The 18,921-nt window shown below is 46.9% G+C and overlaps 1 protein-coding gene across 1 annotated transcript in view; it reads right to left on the bottom strand.

Moving 5' to 3' along the window:
• SETD1B (SET domain containing 1B, histone lysine methyltransferase) overlaps window positions 1–18,921 on the bottom strand; it is a 47,764-nt gene that overhangs the window by 23,224 nt on the left and 5,619 nt on the right. The window contains exon 6 of the mRNA XM_048323249.1: window positions 15,397–16,572. Within this exon, the coding sequence (XP_048179206.1) occupies window positions 15,397–16,572 (1,176 nt within the window). The remainder of the gene's footprint in view (window positions 1–15,396; window positions 16,573–18,921) is intronic.

Consider the following 18,921-nt stretch of genomic DNA (forward strand, 5'->3'; position numbering starts at 1 on the left):
GTGCCGTGATCCCTGGGTGAAACTAGCTCAAGTTCTCTATCACACAATTCTCTCCCCAGACTCCTTCAGCAGAGCATGTTAAAGAGAATGAGACATTTCAAACCTGCCACATTTCTTACGCTACCATCCGGAACAAAAATGAAGCCTGAGGCCACCAACCAGCCACCTGCAACTCTTCCAAGACAACTTCACTGAAAAACTCCTTTCAAGTTCAGCCCAGAGAATCCCACCATTCACTCTGCCAACAGAGTAAATATCAAATACCTCTTGCAGCCCAAAATCTGCAAGCCCAGTGAGGGCTTCAGAGAGTATTGCTTTGTTCATCTTTAATCTGCTTTTAGCTTGCAGGTTCAACGTTCCTGGCAAAGCACATGAGGAGGAGCCATGGCTCTGAACTGCCCTCTTGTCTTGCTGGGAGGGCACAATGACATGGCAGAGGGACTGTGCTGAGCATTCACACCTCGCCGTGTCAGGCGTGAACAAGGCAGACTCGGCACCTTATTTACAATGCACACCAGTATTTTTACTTTGCTAACCATAATTATAGCCCTGCCTCGGGAGGAACACACACAAGGGTGGTGCTTCACTGGTGTTGCAGACGTGGAGTACAAGAGGGCAGAGCCACTCCAGGTGGTTTGCCAGCAGTCCAGCAGCAAAAACACGGAGCAAACACTGCCTACACTTTCCTGGGTGAGCTTTCCAACTTGGTCAGGTCACTGTGCTGTCCCCAGCGCCCGTGGTGGCTCATGGTGGCCAACCCACCACCACCACAGCCTGGATTGATACTGGAATTAGGTTGCTGCCTCCTCCCCGTGGGTTAGTCAGGTCTTTCAACCTCCTCTGGGCAGCTGAGAGAGCTCCCGTCCTCCTGCTGCAGTCAGAGCCCGCGAGGGCAACCACACCAGCTTTTAATTGGGACAACTTTCTGGTGTTTGCGCTGTAACAAAATGCTCAGCTCAGTAATTGGCAAATGGAAAGATTTACATATTACAAATCAGTGATTATAAAATATCTCCAGCAACATGTGATTCTACCTCTAGAAAAGAAGACTGCAAGGTTTTTATATAGTTATATATTTATACAGCACTTCATAAATGAACTCACAAGCAAAGGCTACAAACACACAGATCAGAGCAATGGACTCAATGTTGTATCCCACAAAAAGGGACACCAAAAAGGCCCTAATGGAACTGGGATTTCTCACAGAAGGAGGGACATTCCTTGGCTGTTTTGGTTTCTCTATTACCAATTGCCAAAGTACCTCTCACTACCTGAAAAAGAGAATTCAAGCTCTCTATGATGACAATATCCCACCTGACACACACTCTGTGTTGGCTCAGGTTGTGTTTTGGTCTGGTGCTTACTTGCAGCACTTCTTTGGCACACACAGTGCTCCCCACACCTACAGGGCTGCCCAACGAGTAAAACAAGTGACAATAATATCCAAGTGCTCATTGTAAACAAACAGCACTGCGAACACCAGCCCAATTTACGCCACTTACTTTCCTTCCTAAAGCCAAGAGGGAACTTTGAGTTGATATCTCAAACCACAGAAGGACAGAGGGAGAATTCCCTAGAAGACCCTGCTGGTCCCAGAAGAGGGGGACAGGGGTGAGGAAATGCCACGTGCTTGTTTGTGGCTCACAATGTGCTCCATCAGGTGCTGGTCCCTAATTAGACCATCCTGCACATGGGGAGATGCCACAAGTACGGATTTGGAAGGATGCAGGGAAGCAGCTCAACTGGGCTGCAAGTGTAGGGCAGGAAGGGCTCTTGAGAGGGGGAGGTACATGGGGCTAATGTTTACAAAGGGAAAAGGTCTCCTCAGTCACTTCCAGTATTTCCTGACACCAGGAACAGAAGTAAATTGACTTATGTTTTAAGGACAGCAGGAGAGCTGGACAGCTGCCCAACAGTCCATGCCATCATCAGAAAATCTAGTGAATCAAGATGACAAAACAAGCTAAAATGACTCCTGTAGGATGGACAGCAGTGGCAAAGAGCATCCCAGCCTTGTGCAAATCCACACCACACTTCCTACAGGCCCTCACATGCACTGAGCAGCTGAAATGGGTCTCGACACTTCAAGGCCCCGTTTCAGACTCCAGAGAGGATTATCTTGTCTCCCTGCAGGACAGTGGAATAACATCAACATCTCCAAGGAAAGGAACTGAGCAGTAGCTTAAATCAGTATTTCCCAAACCAAAGCCCCTGATGTGACACAGGGCATGAAATGGTCCACACAAAAACCACACAAAAAATAGGAGAAAATTAATGCAATGATTGAACAGGAGGGATTCAGGCTGTTTTTACTTGACTGTACATCGGCGCTCCAGTGGCTGTAGGAAATGATGTATGGATTCTTCCTTCCAGAAATCGAAATGGATTCTGGAGTAAGAAACACCCACTCAGACAGCCTCCAGGCATTTCCACGAGACTAAAAACTTCTTTCATTCAGCAAGTGATGCAGGGAAGGACAGACAATTCTAGGTGAAGCAAGAGGACAGAGAAGGGAAGCCCATGTGGTGCAGTCTGAGGTAAACAGATCTTTACTGATCCAGAAAAAAGACAACTTGAGGAATGTGATCCCAAGGGGAGAACACTTAATCATCATTCAGTACTTTCAAAAATCCATTCTCTTGGCAAGACAGCACAACAGTCCAGTTTTCAATGTGGATTTCAAGAGCCCACTGCAAGAGCTTCCGAGGACAGAAATCCTCAGAGCGAGGAATTAAACCAGTGGGAAAACAACTGCCAGATCTGCCTCAGCAGAAATCCTGAAGAGATGAACTGGCAAAGAGAGCTAGGTTGAGGGGGTTGCTCTGTATGTTAGTAAGTGCATCACCTTCCACAAAGGGGATGGCTAAATTCGGGTCTTTCTCCCTTCCAAAAGGAGGAGGCTCTGAATTGCAAATCTCACGGCATATGATGTGGTTACACTGCTCCTGTCGGCACGATCATCGAAGAAGGGATATTTGGAGAAGGCAGACACTGTCTCTGGGCTTCCCAAGCACAAGAGACTCGCCAGTGTCTGCAAGGAGAGGCCAACATAGCATCCTTGGGGTCCACACTCAGCAATGCCGAGACTGGAAACTTCCAGACTCCCCGACCGCGCAGATCTGAGCAGAGACCGCCATGAACATCCAACTGGGTAGGTCACAAAATACAGTGAGAGTATGAGATGGGGAGTCCCTGGCTCCCAGCCCAAGCTCAGGGAGGCCTGGGCAGCCTGTGTGTGCCCCCATGTGAGGCTGGCCTGGACAGTTGCCCCTCCTGCATTATGTGGGCAAATCCGAACTGGCAGGGCGAATGTGTGCCAATTCAGGGGCAGCGTCATGTGGCCACAGTGTTTTTCATCACATATGAAACACCCTAAAATTGGATTTACCATCTCATGGAACCATGGCCTTTTCCCTCAAGTCTTAAGTAGATCTTATTAAGGGAAAAAAAAGGGTTTCTTTATGGGGGGAGGAGGAGGTAGGGAAAAGGAAGGAGGAAAAGAGAGGGGTGTTAACATTGGGAAGCCATGTAACAAGGCAGGCTCTTTCCACAGCAATGGTTGTTCTGGTTTCCCTATTTTAGATGGGGGGAAGGGACAACTGAAGAGCTATTTGCAATCTAACTTCAAAGGCTTTAGTCGGCTGGGAAGCTAAGTCATGCATAAAAGGATGGTAGAGTGGCAAGAAAATACCCCCTACAGACAAATTAGTCAGGGAATGTTCTCTGCTTCTCCCAAAGACTTTCATACAGCCAGACCGACTTTACCCAGTCAGGTAAAGCCCTTTTCAGACACCAGGTTCAGTGATGCAGAGTTCTGGGAACTAACCAGCCAAATCCAACAGGGGAACTGAACCGTCTCTCTGAAAAACAGAAAGGCAGTGGCATGCATGCAATGGCCTCCTCTGTCATTTTCTGCCACCTCAGCTATTATTTTATTCTAAGGTCTGTCCACACAAAAAAAATGCGGAGCTCGAGGCAGCATCTGCTTCTCTAAAGATGCAAAGAAAAGCAATGAATTCAGAAGAAATCCCACTGTACACAGAGAACTCATTTCCCAAATAATTCTGTAATGCTGTCTTGCTCTTCACACTGGTGTGCAGAAATGTACCCACATTTCTAAAGAAGGTACTTTGCAATCGAAGATAAAAGGAACTGGCAACATTAGATCAGAGTCCACCTATAAGTAAAAAAAACCACCACCCTGCAATAACTGCATGTGCAGAGTACACAGATCCCTCACAGTTCAGTGCCAGGCAGGAGCTCACATGCCAGCCCCTGACCTCACCCTCATACTTAAACCTTGGGTCAAATGGAGCCATGAATTCAGATCTTGCTACCAAGAGGGTGATAAGAAAGGAGATAAGCATGGAAAACAGTCTAGCTTCCCAGCTGATAGCAGCCTGTTGAAGAATAGGTTGTACACATGCTGTATTTAAACAGTTCTAATCAGCACAATTAGGCCAGTTTGATACTCCTCCCCTTTTACATAGTACTACTGTACCCTTGAGTATCTGAAATCACGTGGCTATCACAGTTATGGCAGCATTTTCAGTGTCCTGTTCAGGCTCAGGAGACACAAACCCTCCCCGACTGTGGCCAGGCTGTGAGTCCCTCGCAGCAGTGGCCACAAATGATGAGCGGCACCCTAATGAGCTTAGCAGCTCCTCATTTTCTGAGCATTACAACACAAACCTAACAAGTCCTTCCCAGCAAAGCTGTAGATGCATTAAAACCCAGCTAGGCCATGGGAGATGCTTCACTCTGAGGAGCCTATTCCCAGCAGCTGAGTAGATGTTCTTCCTCAAAAGTAAGGGTAAGGCCAGCAAGAAACAGTTCCCCTTTGGTAACATTTCTCTTCTCTTTTGAGGCATCTTGAATTTTTCACTGCTTTATTTCCTGCTTAGATTTTCCTTCTCTTGCTGTGCTCAGATTTAACTAAGTGCACGCAGTTAGAGAGGACAGCATCAGGCACAACAACTGAGGAATGTAACATATTAATTAAAACAATATAAATCTTTTTTCTAATACAAAGAGCAAGAAATATCTCCAAACTGTCCTTTTTCAAAACCTGCCTAATGAGGGAAATGCAACTTTTCCCCCCCTACCACTCCCTTTGGGAGACAGAAACATAACCCTTGTGGCTGTCAACTGCTGACTGATCCCTTAACAAAAATAATCCCTGCACAGGACATAACATTTCTCATGGCCTTCAAGAAGATACCAAACTTTTACTATCAAACTATCCCCACTATATGCAAAATAAATTGTATAACCACAAGTGTTCTAAAGCACCAGAGTGGAAATACCCCCCAGCTGGGCTGCATTCCCACTGCCATTTGTGCAGGCATAAAATATGCAAAGAAGAGAGGAGAGGTAAAGTGTGCTGATTTCCCCACCTGTCCCCTAATTAGCAAGCAGGAGGTTTAAACAAACACACGGAAACACTTTTCACCTAGAACAAAATTCAGCTGTGCATCTCACTGTCACAGGATACTGCACAGGCTCAGGGGTGCAGATGGGTTGAAAAATGGATTAGATGTTTGTGGTAGACAGGTCCAGCAGCAGCTACTGAGCTGAGCATTGCTAATCTGCTGGTCGGGAGGGACCCCAGGGGAGCTGCTGAGGGCCTGCTGCATGGCAGCCACTGCAGACCCAAAGGAAATAACTCCCAACAAAACAGCCAAGAAAAGGTAAAGATGTGCCTTTTCCTTGCTTACTCATGAGTTAGTCTGAAATCTCTCCTGCTGTCTCTTGCAGCAGAGCTGTAATCAAGCTCTCCCACGGGTGACTGCTCAAGTGGAAGGGCAGCGTGTCCACGGCAGAGCCTTTCAGCAGCAGCCAGCACCAGGTGGTCCATGTTCTGCTCCTCAGACCCACCACTCCGACCCTCGGGCTCTTTTAGGCCTCCCCATGTTGGTGACTCTTACTTTACTCACTTCTTTACTACCTGCTTTAAAGAGCTTTGCGAAAATGCTCGAGGATGAGTGAAGCCCTGCAGAAGCTCACAGCAGTACAGCATCACCACAGCCCATCCTTGAGCAGACACAGCTAAACCCCTCTCCATCACACAGCTCTTTATTTGTATTTTTAAAGCAGCATTCCTATTAGACTGGTTCATTAGTTTGAAGCCTTAAAAAGGCAGGTTACTTACTTAAGGAGTTATGTGAAACAGTTGTGAGAAAGGCACAAAACCAGGTGAACACTGCTCTGTGCTCATGCATTCCATGCCCTGTTCACTGATCCAGGTACCCAGCTGGAAGGCACGGGCATCTTTTTATTTTTTAAGCAGTTCTGCAGGAACAGCTGCCATGGTGGTTTGCAGCTCATCATTTATTACTTAGCACCATTTGGCCTCAGCACCTTTTGAAGCACCAGAGCTGCACAGTGGTCCTTATATCACAGACCACCATCAATACATCTCACTGGACATGATACTAAGGTTGTGCTTCACTAGAACAATTACACTGTGCAGTGTTCTTGATACCAGAGCTCAGTTAAAACAGTAAAAATACTGCATGAACTGCCACTTCTCTGACTGCAGCATGTGTGCCCCAGCAATGACCCAAGACAAAGCCATGCAACAAGACTTCCTCAAGCTGAAGCCTGAGCATCCAACCAGCAGGGTTCACAGCTCCCTTGCAGCCAGACCAGGTGCCCCCAGCATGATGCCAGCTCCCAGGGAATTTAAAAGCAACCCCAGCATCAGGACAACACCCTCCCATCAGGGCTCTGCTAGGGGCAGGCTGCCCCTTGCCACCAAACCCTCACCACCTGCGTGCCTCTCACTGACCTGGAACACACCTTAGCTTTGCAAACCCATCTGCTGTTACCACTTTTCTGAGGTAATTTGGGAGATACCTGACACTATATTAACAAGCAAATAAATTTGTTGAGATTCCCTTGTCAAAATTCATCCTTTCACACACGTCTACATGGCATACATTCCACTGGTAGACTGCCCTTTACGTCTTACTGCAATTTGAATAATTTCACGCAGTATGAAGGATTTTCATATTTTCCAAGTATTTCTTTCTCCTGACAATAGCAAAATGCTTGTAGCACCATGATAACAGTTGCTCACATTTATCTGCATCCTTCAAAGACAATATTTCAATTATCTGCACTGGAAACTCTGAGCCACATCTGCTGACCAAAATGCCACGTTTGGCAACTGCTTAGCAACAAGGACTGGATTGGGAAACAGCCCCCAGAGCCACGTGCCAACATCACACCAGCTCCTGCTTCCACCAAACAACACTGCCATCACCTCAAATAGGTATATTTTGCTCTGCCTGGGATACACAAGACACCAGAAATAACAAGCTCCCTTGGGAAAAGGGAAACCTGGAAAAAAGCCACCTACTTCAGCAATCCCTCCCCAGGCTCCACTGGGAATGTCTTCCTGGTGTGTGCAACACATGTTGATGCTGCACCACGGGAGGAGGACACGCCACTTGGACACAAGCACAAAACTGTATCTGCTCACCGCCAAACACAGTTCTTTTGGAAAAAATCTGGATGTAAGAGAGCAACTCCAACTTCACACCACCCACAAAAGCAGCAGACATCAGATTCCTTGATCAGGACAGCAAAAGGCCCAGGAAAAACAAACACCATCTGTCCTTGATGTCACCCAACCTGCACCATCAGCCCTCTTCTTCCTAAGGCTCCGTGCCACCACACCCAGTGGCACAGGGACTCTGGGCAGTGGTGAGCCTGAGGACATCCCACCTTGAATGCTTGAAGTTGCAGGCAAGGAGGAAAGACAGGAAAGACTGGACCCTAGCGAGACCATCTTTGTTTCTCCTCTTCTTCCCCTCCTCACCATTCTCAGAGCCTTTTCCTAACTATCTCCCTGACTTACTGCCTGATACAGAGAAAGAGATTGAGCAAAACACAGGTGAGCTGGTCAAAGGTGTGTGATAATTGCACTTAGCACACTGCTATCAACTCCACATAAATACACAGTCCAAACACAGCATTCAGAGCAGTCAGCAATTCCAAACACCAACAGGAAGTGCCAAAGTTGAGGCAAAACTGGAAGTTGAGCTCCAGCTGTCTGACCCCTTTGCAGGCAAGCCTCCCAAGCACAGGCACTGCTGCCAGCTCCGCGCCTGGGCGGTTTTGGTTCCGGCGCAGGCTGTGCCACACAGGCTCGCGGTGCCCTCCGTGCACAGAGCCATTGCCGGAGCCCAAGCCACCAACAACTTCCTCTACTCAAACTGCTTCTAGAGCAACACTCTTGCAGCAGCCAGAGGAGAAAACCTATTCCACCTATTCCAGCCTGGAGAGAAATGAGAAAGTCCAATTTGCTGCCTTGCTATTTCCACCTCATGAGTCCTGTCTGCACTGCTGGAGATGTGTGAATGCAGAAACTGACTTTATTTCAGCACTATGCAAAAAAAACCCCACATTTTAAACTTCTTTTTTTTTTCCTTTACCATTTTCTTTCTTCTTTGTTTTTTAAAATATTTTGCTTTTAGGAACACAAAATTTGAGCAATCTTTTTGTCATGATGAATGAGCATTTCCAAAAGCAAGCACTGCACTTTCATAATAAATCCTGAGACAGCAGTAACACGTCTGGGTCAAAGGAGCCCTTGTGGGCAGGTACATGATACACAGAGTTAACAATCTCACAAGTTTCATTTTGAGTTCTGCCCTGTCTTCACTAGGTACAAACAAGTACCCCAAACTGAAAATTAAAATTAACAGAAGGGGGGTGGCAAAGTCATGGGCCTCAAAATTAATGCAACATGGAAAAAACATTCAACTGATGAACTGTATCTATTTAGAGGACTCCAGGAAAGGCACCAGCCAGCAGAAATTTGAATAAGAGCTCGTCTGCTCAGTGCTCTGTGTCAGACACAGACACATATAGAACACAGCCGCTGCTCCGGCATCTTCATAACCAGACCCAGAAATTAGTGCTGTTCTGGCGGCTGCCAGCACAATATGTTAACAGCAATTATTTTCTCAATATTTCTACTGATTACCTAACACACTGGCACGTTTTCTCAGTGTCACTGCATGTTGCAACACACGCCGCCATCCAGTAACTTGTCTGCATTCCCTTGGTCACTTTTCACAGCCATCAGATGCGAAACGCAACTGGAATGATAATGGGTTGGAGAAACTGTGAGGAAAATGTGTCACTTCAATGTGAGGCTTCACAGCCTGCATTTATGACATCTGAACATTCAATATCGTCACTGCTAAATCCTCAGTGTTGTAAAGAATAGGAAGAACTCTGCAAGCAGCAAAAGGAAGATGCCAAAGGCTGTCTAACTGTGGACGGTCTGCAGAGCTCAGATTTGCAGATGTTATTCCACCATAAGTTATGTGCTACGGTTAAACACTGTAATTTGGATCTAACTTCACAGTGTGGGAGCATCTGCAGATTACACAAACACAAAATAAGCAATGCTCTACCTATTAACAAGCAGTTCAAGTATACACAGCCAGTCCACCAGGAACTGAAAATTTACAGAAAGTCACTGGTGGGGAAACAGAACAAACTGAGCTAGTGGTGAGAGTATTGTCAGCAACAGTGATTTATAAAAAGGAATGGCAATGTCAATTCTATCAGGTATGCAAAATGCAAAAGCCTCAAAGCCTTGGCCTGGTGTGAGAGCAAAAGAACCACTCAGCCTCCCAACCACAGCCTGCTTTCTATTTTTCAGTTACACTCCAGAGCATTTCACCATTTCCAGCTCTGTTATCAACCAGAGACACGTTCTCTCACTCTACTGGAGTTGTTTGTATCCAAAAAAATCAAACCACAAACAGTCAAATATTTTTCCATTCAGGTTTCCTTCCCCCCACAAGCATACACGTATGAGGGGTGTATCATCAGGAACACCAGGTGAATCCTACGCAATCCTGCTCTAAAAATGTGACTGTAAAAACCAACACTGGGCTTGTTACCTCTTGCTGCTTCCTCTATTGAACATTTGTCTGGTCAAGCCCTCTGCTCTGCTAACCACTCTGCAAGCACTCCAAGAATCAAATGAGAGCCAAATACAAAAAGCGAAATACAACTTAGCAAAAACGAACAGACTCCTCTGCTTCATATAAATTCTTGTAGGAGCAGTAGGTTGTCATGTGGTAAATGAATCAGTGTACAAGGAAGCAGTCCCTGCCTGTGGTCTTCCAGCATCAGTTCTGAAAAAAAAGGTAAGATAACAACCTGCACCTCCACTGCTCTGGGAGCCTGGACATCCTTGCCTTGGTCAGGTTATTTAGGAACTGACCCTCAGCATCCCCGGGAGGATGCAGGGCTGCAGTCCTGCCCCAGCCGGCTCCCTCCTCAGGACTCAGAGGCTGAACCGATCCCTGAGCTCTCAAAGGGCCCAGTGTAGAGTCACATTTAAATCACCTTTTGAGGGATTTGTGTGCTGCCTTTCTTTTCTGAACAAGCCTAAAGTCCACAAGATCCCCTGAAGTCCCTGTGGCTTCTCACTGCTGCTGTACATGGGTCAGGGAGGGCAGAACTGAACCCACAGCTTAAGCAGTTCACTCTCATTTTAATTTCACAGGTTTAGCATGGCTAGTGTAATTCACATGTAAAACCACAGCAGCCATCCAAATCTCTGCTGCCTAGGCATTGGCTGGCTGCATTTCTGGAAATTCATGGTCATAATATGATACCTATTTTTTGAGTTTCCATTAGGAACCGGTTCTGTCAGGCATGATCACATTTGCAAGAGCTCAGGAGGCAGGAAAATTTGAAAAAGTGTTTATGAGACTGGGCATAAATCACAGCTCTTAGGTTTTTCTCTCTTCTTCAATTAAAAGACTACATTCAGAGCAACCATTTCCCCCATTTACTCTCCCCATCTCCCTCCAGAAATGATGAATCCCACTCCAGCTGTAAACTGGATCCCAGGTGTATCCATATATTATATATACATAACAGCTACTTATGGGCACAAGGACTCATGCACAGTTACTGTGGAAACGAAGCTATCAAATTTCCTGGCTCTTAAGGATCTACCTTCTCAACCTTATGTGCATTTACCTTGAATAAATCACTTCTGAGCTCTTCAGCCCAGAAACATCCCTCAGTAGAGTGAGATTGGGTTCATCTTTAGGAGGCTCCATGTAACTCATCACCAATGTCCCAGGGGCCGCCTCCAACCCACACAATCCATGGAGAAGAACATCCTCCTGCATGCACAGATGGACTTGCTCAGCTCAGCTCCAAGGGACATCAACTGCCCCTGGGGCAAGCACTGCAGGTACTGCTAGCACCAAAACCTTCAACAGCTCCTCTCATTGCCTGGACAACACCTGGGCTCTGTTTTGTCTCACAGGAGTTTGAACATCTAAAGGCTGAATTTGGCTCTGCAGGAATGGGGAATCATTTACCAGTTACTGAAACAATGCCCAGTCTGGATGGGGATGCAGCAGCATGGAGCCACACAAGACACGAGGCAGTGTCTTGAGGGGAATGTCATCACATCCTGCTAAGGCTCCAGAGGGGCAATATGACACTTCAACAAAAATTTCTTCCAGTTCTGGCCGTGACCACACAAGAACCCAAAGACGCTTCAACACGAAGGGCAAATTCAGCCCAGATGTAACCTCAGGGACTTCAGCAGAGCTTGTTGTAGGGCTGAGCCTGACCCACCTCGTTTGTGTGTAAGCACAGCTGGGAAATTCTCCCTGGGTAGCTGCAAGAGGACCCACTGCATCCACACAGCTTGTCCCAGGGATGCTGATGCTGTCCTGCAAGAGGCACCTCAGCAACCAGCACGGCATTCAAAGCACGCACAACAGCCGAGTGAGACAGCTGGTGACAGCGGTGGCTTTCAGGGTCTCTAAGGCTGTTGGGCACTGTGTAACTTCCAGTTCACTCCCCAAACCATTTGCTAAAATTCCCAGCAAGCAGCAGAACTGCGCTCGCCTCATTCATGCTTCAGGATCTTTATGATGATCTTTGGCGTTTTTAAGGCACCCCTCCCATCTCAATAAGTCAGTGTTTAGCCAAACTACCAGGAGAACAGGAGACTGCTGATCCCTCAATTAAAAAGTGCTTTTGTACTTATAAATCTGGAAAAACACCATTGTCAACTATACAGTCTTCCTATTACACACTGGCTATGCATACAAACTGATACATTCATAAGCTGAAACATGAAAGGCATCATCAATATACAACGAAGTGACTCCTTGCAATCCTGTCACCCTCCCTAGCACAAAGGCAGGGCCTCTTCCCGTCACAAGCCAAGCCAAAACAAGACCTGGCTCAGATGGGATGTCAAAACGTCAAACTGTACGTACTTAACCTTTGCACTTCCGAAACAGCAAAGATCCTGTGAAAAAAAAAATTATTACAATTCTTTCCTTTTTATCTTCTCAAGCACATAGGAAAGAAAGTTTGTACATTGCTCCCTCAAAAATTTCCTTCATATAACAATGCAGCTCAGCTTTTTTTCTTTCCTTTTTTCTTTGTCATCTCCTAGTTTCTTGAAAAAGCCCTCTCTGCCCTGCCTTCCTGTCTGGCAGCTTGTGCTGTTTGGAAAGGATCCTTTTCCTCCCCTTACCTCGTACTGCCCACATCCCACTGTTCCACCTCTCAGCCTGCTCCCTTGGCTAAGCTTAGCTGGACTTTCTCTGCAGACCTTAATCACTGCTCTGAGATTAGCAGGGTTAGGTGTTGCAGACAGATGTAGAGCCCTTCCTCTCCCACACCCCAAATCCCTGCCAAACTCTGGCTTAGGAGCATCATACTGGATCTTGAAATCAAACTCCAGGCTCTTGCATGATAAATCAGAGCATTTGCTGGGCTTGGCTGTACCTCCTTTACTTACGGCAAGTCTGGGTGGGTTAATCTGCCTGATGATTTGACAGCACTTCACCTATAGAACCGATGTTACTGTATCAGCAATCATTGACAAAAACCGTGCTTGTTTTGATGGGAAACAGGAGGTCCTTCAAAAGCACTGATCACCTCAGGAAAAACTTCCCTGTGACTTTGCTGGCATCCTCATGAATCCTGAGATTTTCCCAGCTACAGCACCTACCCAAAGAGAGCTGGCCTGGGGCTGCTCTGACCCTTGAAGAGCCAAGTATTAAGTCAGTAAGTTCAAACTCTCTGCCCTTTATTGCTTCCTTATGATACTTAATGAGCCTTCCCTATGCTAAGATATCACTCCTGCTCTGCTCCCCAAGCCACACAGTCACTAGAAATATTCGTGTCTGCCTTCTCTCTGTTTTGCCGGAGGATTCTCTGAAGGACTGGAGTTGAATAGTGGTATCACAATAGGCTGAAGCCGGAGGTTCAGCTTTCCAGCCCTTACACAGACTCAATGCCCCTCTCTAACTCAGCTGGAAAGCTACAGCTCAAATTTCAGCCTATGTTAAGTCACTGTTCAGCTCTGCTCCTTCAGCAAAAGAGAGGGAAGCCAGAAGAGCCTTTTTCTAAAGCAAAAAACTGTGTGGGGAGAAGGGTGGGGAAAGGAACCAAAAACACATGGAGATCATTTTTATGCATCACAAGGAGCAATGAAAGGCGCAGGCAACTTTTCAAACATGTCAGAATAGCTTAGTGTGATTTGTAACCAAGAGGAAGTTTGAGTAAACAGCTCCAACAACAAACATCAACTTTTTTGGGGGGAGGAGACGAATAAGGCAGCGATGACCTGCATGGAGACCCTGCTATCAACCTTCGGACTTCTGCAGAGGATTGAGGCACTTACATCATTCTGTATCATAGAACCATCGACGTGAACTTCTGACACCAGCATCTCATTAAGGAGAAACAAAGACTTACCATGGGCTTAAACGTCAGCACGCTGCTGCCCCGTATCACATCCCAGCCAGTCCCCCAACCCCAGCGTCTGCTACGGAAGTGCCTGACCCCACACACCAAGCTGGCACCTACCCATCTTCCTAAACACACTCATAATTGGCTGCAACCCACTCACATGAGAGCAAGGACAGCAGATACAAACCCAGAAAGGCAAGGAGACGAGGGATGTCTTCCTCGCTGGCTTTTAGGCAAACTAAGAGTATCCTCTCTTAAGCCTGCCAGACCGGAGCTCAAGGAATCAAAACTCCATTCCTAATTAACACATCATCAGGCCCCACCAGCCAGGGACTTGCCTCCCAAGAGGGGGGCCTGGGCCAGCCTGGATGATGAATGGAGATACTCAAGCAGCTGAATTGTTTCAAAGGCTAAACTGGCAACTGCAAGGACAAGCAGGTTTGGAAAGGCATGCAGCAAAAACAAAATATCCAGCACAGTCACATTGTTTTCACTATTTAGCACCCAGACCTGCACTGCTGTTACTGCTGCAGAGCTTTCCCTCCAGTGAAGCACCACGCAAAGCCCATGGCTAGGGGAGCAGCTCCTCCTCTCCCGAAATGCAGCCGCTTCTCTGGTGAAAACCTCACAACTGCAAACCACTGGAGAGAAATCCATTCTGCCAGCTTAACCCCAGTAAACTTTAATGAGTAAATTAAATTGATCTATCACACTCGGGACATTTACACAAGACCAGCCCTCTTGACTGCAGCATTCTTGCACACCAGGGACAGCAGTTTCACCTGCTAGCATGACCATTCTAAACATTGAGGAGAAAGGTCTGGCATTTGCAAAGATCTGTATTTTGACTGTTCCTTGACACAGTACAATAGGACCAACAAGTCCACTGCAGTGATACTCACATTTGTTGCAACAGACTTCCCAAACAGACATGCCATGCAACATAATTCCTGTCTGCTGGCACCACGCCACTCTCTTCAGCTCTCTCTCCCCCCCTTCAGCCACAAATGCCCCGGCAGAGGCAACAAGCTCCACTCTATTATTGGAAGACTCAGTGGAGCACATCCCCCACAAGTCAACTGCCTCCCCCTTTCAAATACTCCCTCCCTCCGGAGCAAAGTGAGTACTAAAACCCAGCAACTGTCTCCTGTTGGAACCAGACGGCAGGAATAGCTGGAGAGCTTTCAAACACCCCATACACTCAATACTTCAGTGCAACATGAAAGCCCCGTTAAGCAAGTGTGTGCTTGCATACACAGCCCTGCTCAGGGACCACAGCAATGGCAGAAAGTGCTCCATTAACTCCTCTAGTGGCTTAAGTGCTTGTCAACACTCAGGACGTTCACACAGCCTAAATACTGGCCAAACTTTGGTGGCTTCTGCAGTCCTTGAGCTCTCCTGAAGCTATAAATTGCAGCAGGCTGATATTATAAATAAGGAAAGCTGGAGACTGCAAATTGATTAAGACCATTACTTTGTGTCACATCTAACTCATATCCAGCTGGCTTGAGTGAAAGGAAAAGCCACCAGAAACCCCACGCTCTGACAACACAAAGTGCAATTCCCCACCTTGTCCAGCTCTGAGGACACGTGCAAAGCTTCATAACTCAGTTCCAGCTCACTTACCTCGTCCATTTTTTCCGATGTTGGAGTCTGATCACCAGGCACCATTTCTTTAGCCTCCAAGATTTCAGTTTTGGAGGTCCTGCTCAGCTGATCAATGGGAGTCATGCTGGCCTCTGATGTCCCCCGGGAATTCTGACTCAGAGAAGCTGTCCCAGGGATGGGCTCATCATCATCAGAGTCAGGTAACGGTGTGGGGCTGATGTCCTCCAAGCCTGTGCTGGAAGGGCGCGAGGAAGGCGTCTGACCCCTGAAACCGGGCTGAGAGTTCGAACCATATGTTGGGATGGGGGAGAGCTGGGAAGAAGAGGAGGAAATAGGGCTACCTTCCATTCGGACCTCATTATCCGAGTCATGCTCATTAAGAAAGGGTAACTTTGTTCTCTGCTCTTTTAAGAGCATCTCAATCCTTGAGTCCAAACTGTTATGTTGCATTTCAGACTCCATGGTGGGGGTGCCAGGGGTCTCACTCCTCTCTGGAGTCTGAGAGAAGGATGCTGTGCTCGGTTCAGGAACAGAGTTCGAGTCGGGCAAGGGCGGAGGCTCCTCCGGCTTCTCCTTCACTGGGACAAAATCGATGCTTGGGGCAGCACTGCTCTCCACAACCATCTCGGTGGGAGGTGGAGCAGGTCTCCGGTACTCTGTCTCCCTGGAAGTTTGGGGAAACGGCTGCTCATCAGATTGGGGAAATACAGCTGGTGCTTGGTAGGGAGAGAAGGCAGATTTATAGCTCGAAGAACTAGAGTGGCTCAGGGGAGGAGTGTGAGAGAACTGAACTGGCTCCTGCTGATGGGATTTGAATGTACTAAACTGATGCTCCGTGCCTCGGAACACCCCCGCCGAGTTGTGCACGTAGTGGTGTCCCGGGCGACGGTTGTACGCATCCGTAAATTTCGTCTCGTGCCTCCGGGGTTTGTACCCACTGTCCTGCCCAAAATGGTACACGGGCGTTGTCTGACGGCTGGAATAGGTGGAATCCTGGGAGAACGGCGTCCCCAAGCGTGGGGTGTGGGGCGTTCCTTGGGACTGCGGGGTGAATTGGCTGTACGAGTTTGGGGTGTCTTGCCGACAGCTGGAATAGGCTGTGTCATGGGAAAAGGGCGTGCTGCTGTTTGGGGTAACGGAGGATCCCGCGGAAGAAAGGGAACTGTCCTTCATGCGCTTCAGGGAATCCGTCAACTGTAACGACAGAAGAGAGAAAGGCACCTAAACACACACTTTTATAAAGATATTTGTCTAATCTGTTTGTTTTTCAGAGGAGCTGAGCACCCAAGAGTTCGTGCTGATTTCCATGGCAAAAAAATAAATAGGTTACAGCATCCCTGAAAACACAAACCGTTATCCATTATTAACAGTCCCCTTTGATTTAAAAGAAAAAGTCAGGCAAAGAGGAACTGGTCTGCAAGAGGAGGAAGAAGAAAGCAGATACAAGTTTTTCTTCTAAGCCATCCCCCAAGAGCATCAGGTGAACAGCAGACTTGCACACCACTTCTAGCTGAAACAGTTCCAGTTTCTAGCAACTATGTAATGCTTGTCTAAACTGCAAACACGGAGGAAAATAAGAAAAGCCTTGAGATGTGAAATTGTCAATTTATCTTTTTTGTGAACAAATCAAAACATACAAATGAGTGAACTGCCAGCCTGCAGCCAAACTCATGCAGCAGAGGTGACCTAACATCCTCCCTACCGCTCATCTGTAACAAGGGAGAAGGCTACACAAATAAAAAGTACAAAAAGTTCTCAACCGCCAGAAAGACCATTTTAAAGCTTTTCACAAAGACAAATGCTCAGAGAGCTACTGATTGTGGCATTTGAAACTGAAACCCTGCAAAACTACAGAATAGCCAAGTAATTGCTCTGCAACTCACTTCACAGGCACGTTCAGGGGGTTTCTAGGAGCAGCCCTGCTCCAGTTATGACTCTGCTGAGTCATAACAGTGCCATACTAATCATCAGCTCCCGAATCAATTTTCCATAATGCAAAGCAGGAGCTCAGTGAGAATCCTCCTAGTAGCAACAGAGGATGGACTGAGCTCCAGCTCCTCAAGAGCACACCAGGACAGTCAACTGGTGAGACCACAGGCTGGCTGCTCCTCTCTCAAGCACAGGTAGACAGAGACCTGTAAAATTACCTACTTGGAACACGCCAGCACCATCAAACTCAAGCTGAACTCTCACCTAGCTGCTATGTGCACACATCTCACCCACTCAGTAGCGTGGACTTGCTCTCAGTTTGACCCCCTGGACACCATGACCACAGAGGCACCAGTAAAGTTTCTTCCTCAACTGTTCTAAACCCACAAAAAGGAGCAGGAAGCATGTGGCTGGTTCTTAACAACATCCACACCTCTGCACCTTTAGTGTAGATGTGCTGTGGACTGTTTTTCAGTGGGGTTTGTGTATGGCCTGGCGGCAGGGATTGCAGAACTGTCAGGTCTTTGCTGCTCTGCATGAGGGGAGGAGCAAATGCCAGGAGTAATTTACTAAACTAAAACAGCAAACAAGTTTGTTGGCAGATTGTAGTGTCAAAACCACGATGCAAACAGTTAAAAGTTACTCACAAGGCAATAATTCTGGTGGTAATTGGGAAAAAAATCAATTCAGGACAATAAATAACACATATGAACACAATATCTAGAGAAAGAATCTTAAGGATAATTACAGCAGGGACTGCTTTGGGCGATACCATCAATTAAGTGTTTTGCTGTTAACCCTGAAAAAAGACTAAGAACAAATCTGCCCATTTTTATTTGAGATGCGGAAGCAGCAGAAATGAGCAGTCAGGGTCTACTCATAGCAGGGCTCCCAGCAAAATCATTACTTGCCTCCCTTCTGCCTTTAAAAGCACCTTGCTGGGAGGTCAGGAAGAACCAACCTCTTTATGATTTTGTTAAAAGGATACCGGAGTTTTGCCTTGGTGCTGTTGGGGTGCTTTGTGGGAGGAGATATTTAGTTTTTTCAGATCAATGGGATTTTCATGTTCAATGTACAGCTATTACCTGTCCTGAGAACACCCGATCACAGAATTAATGAAATCATGGCATTTTAAGAAGTTGTAGAGAAGCAGAGAGAAAGAAAAAAAAAAAATCTCTGCCAAATCTCTTTCAAATTTGATGTCTTAAAAGGAGTTCTTAAGTCACAATGAGGAGCCAAAGTACATTTAGACAAGCCAAAGAGGCTGATGACTTCACACAAACAGGCTTCCCTTCCCCCGGCCCTCTCATCCCAGTGGGATTCACAGGGAAGCAGGTAACTGTGCAAAGCCACATAGAGAATTGTGCCCTAAATATCGAGGGACCCCTGGAAGCACGCAGGAATTCTGTCCAGTGCTTTTATGAAAAGCTGATTCCAGCAACTAATTAAGATTCTGGAAAATTGATGCCACTATTGAAGCTCAGACACCTTCCACCTCTTAGCCTTTAAGCAAGGCTGAAGTCTGTGCGCGCTGAGGATTACACACCGCAGACGCCAGGCCAAATGTACCACTGTAAATCATTCCCCTGACTTCAAGGGAATAATCTCATCTCA

The sequence above is a fragment of the Corvus hawaiiensis genome, chromosome 18 (genome assembly GCF_020740725.1).
Source record: "Corvus hawaiiensis isolate bCorHaw1 chromosome 18, bCorHaw1.pri.cur, whole genome shotgun sequence".
In the NCBI taxonomy this organism is placed as follows: domain Eukaryota; kingdom Metazoa; phylum Chordata; class Aves; order Passeriformes; family Corvidae; genus Corvus; species Corvus hawaiiensis.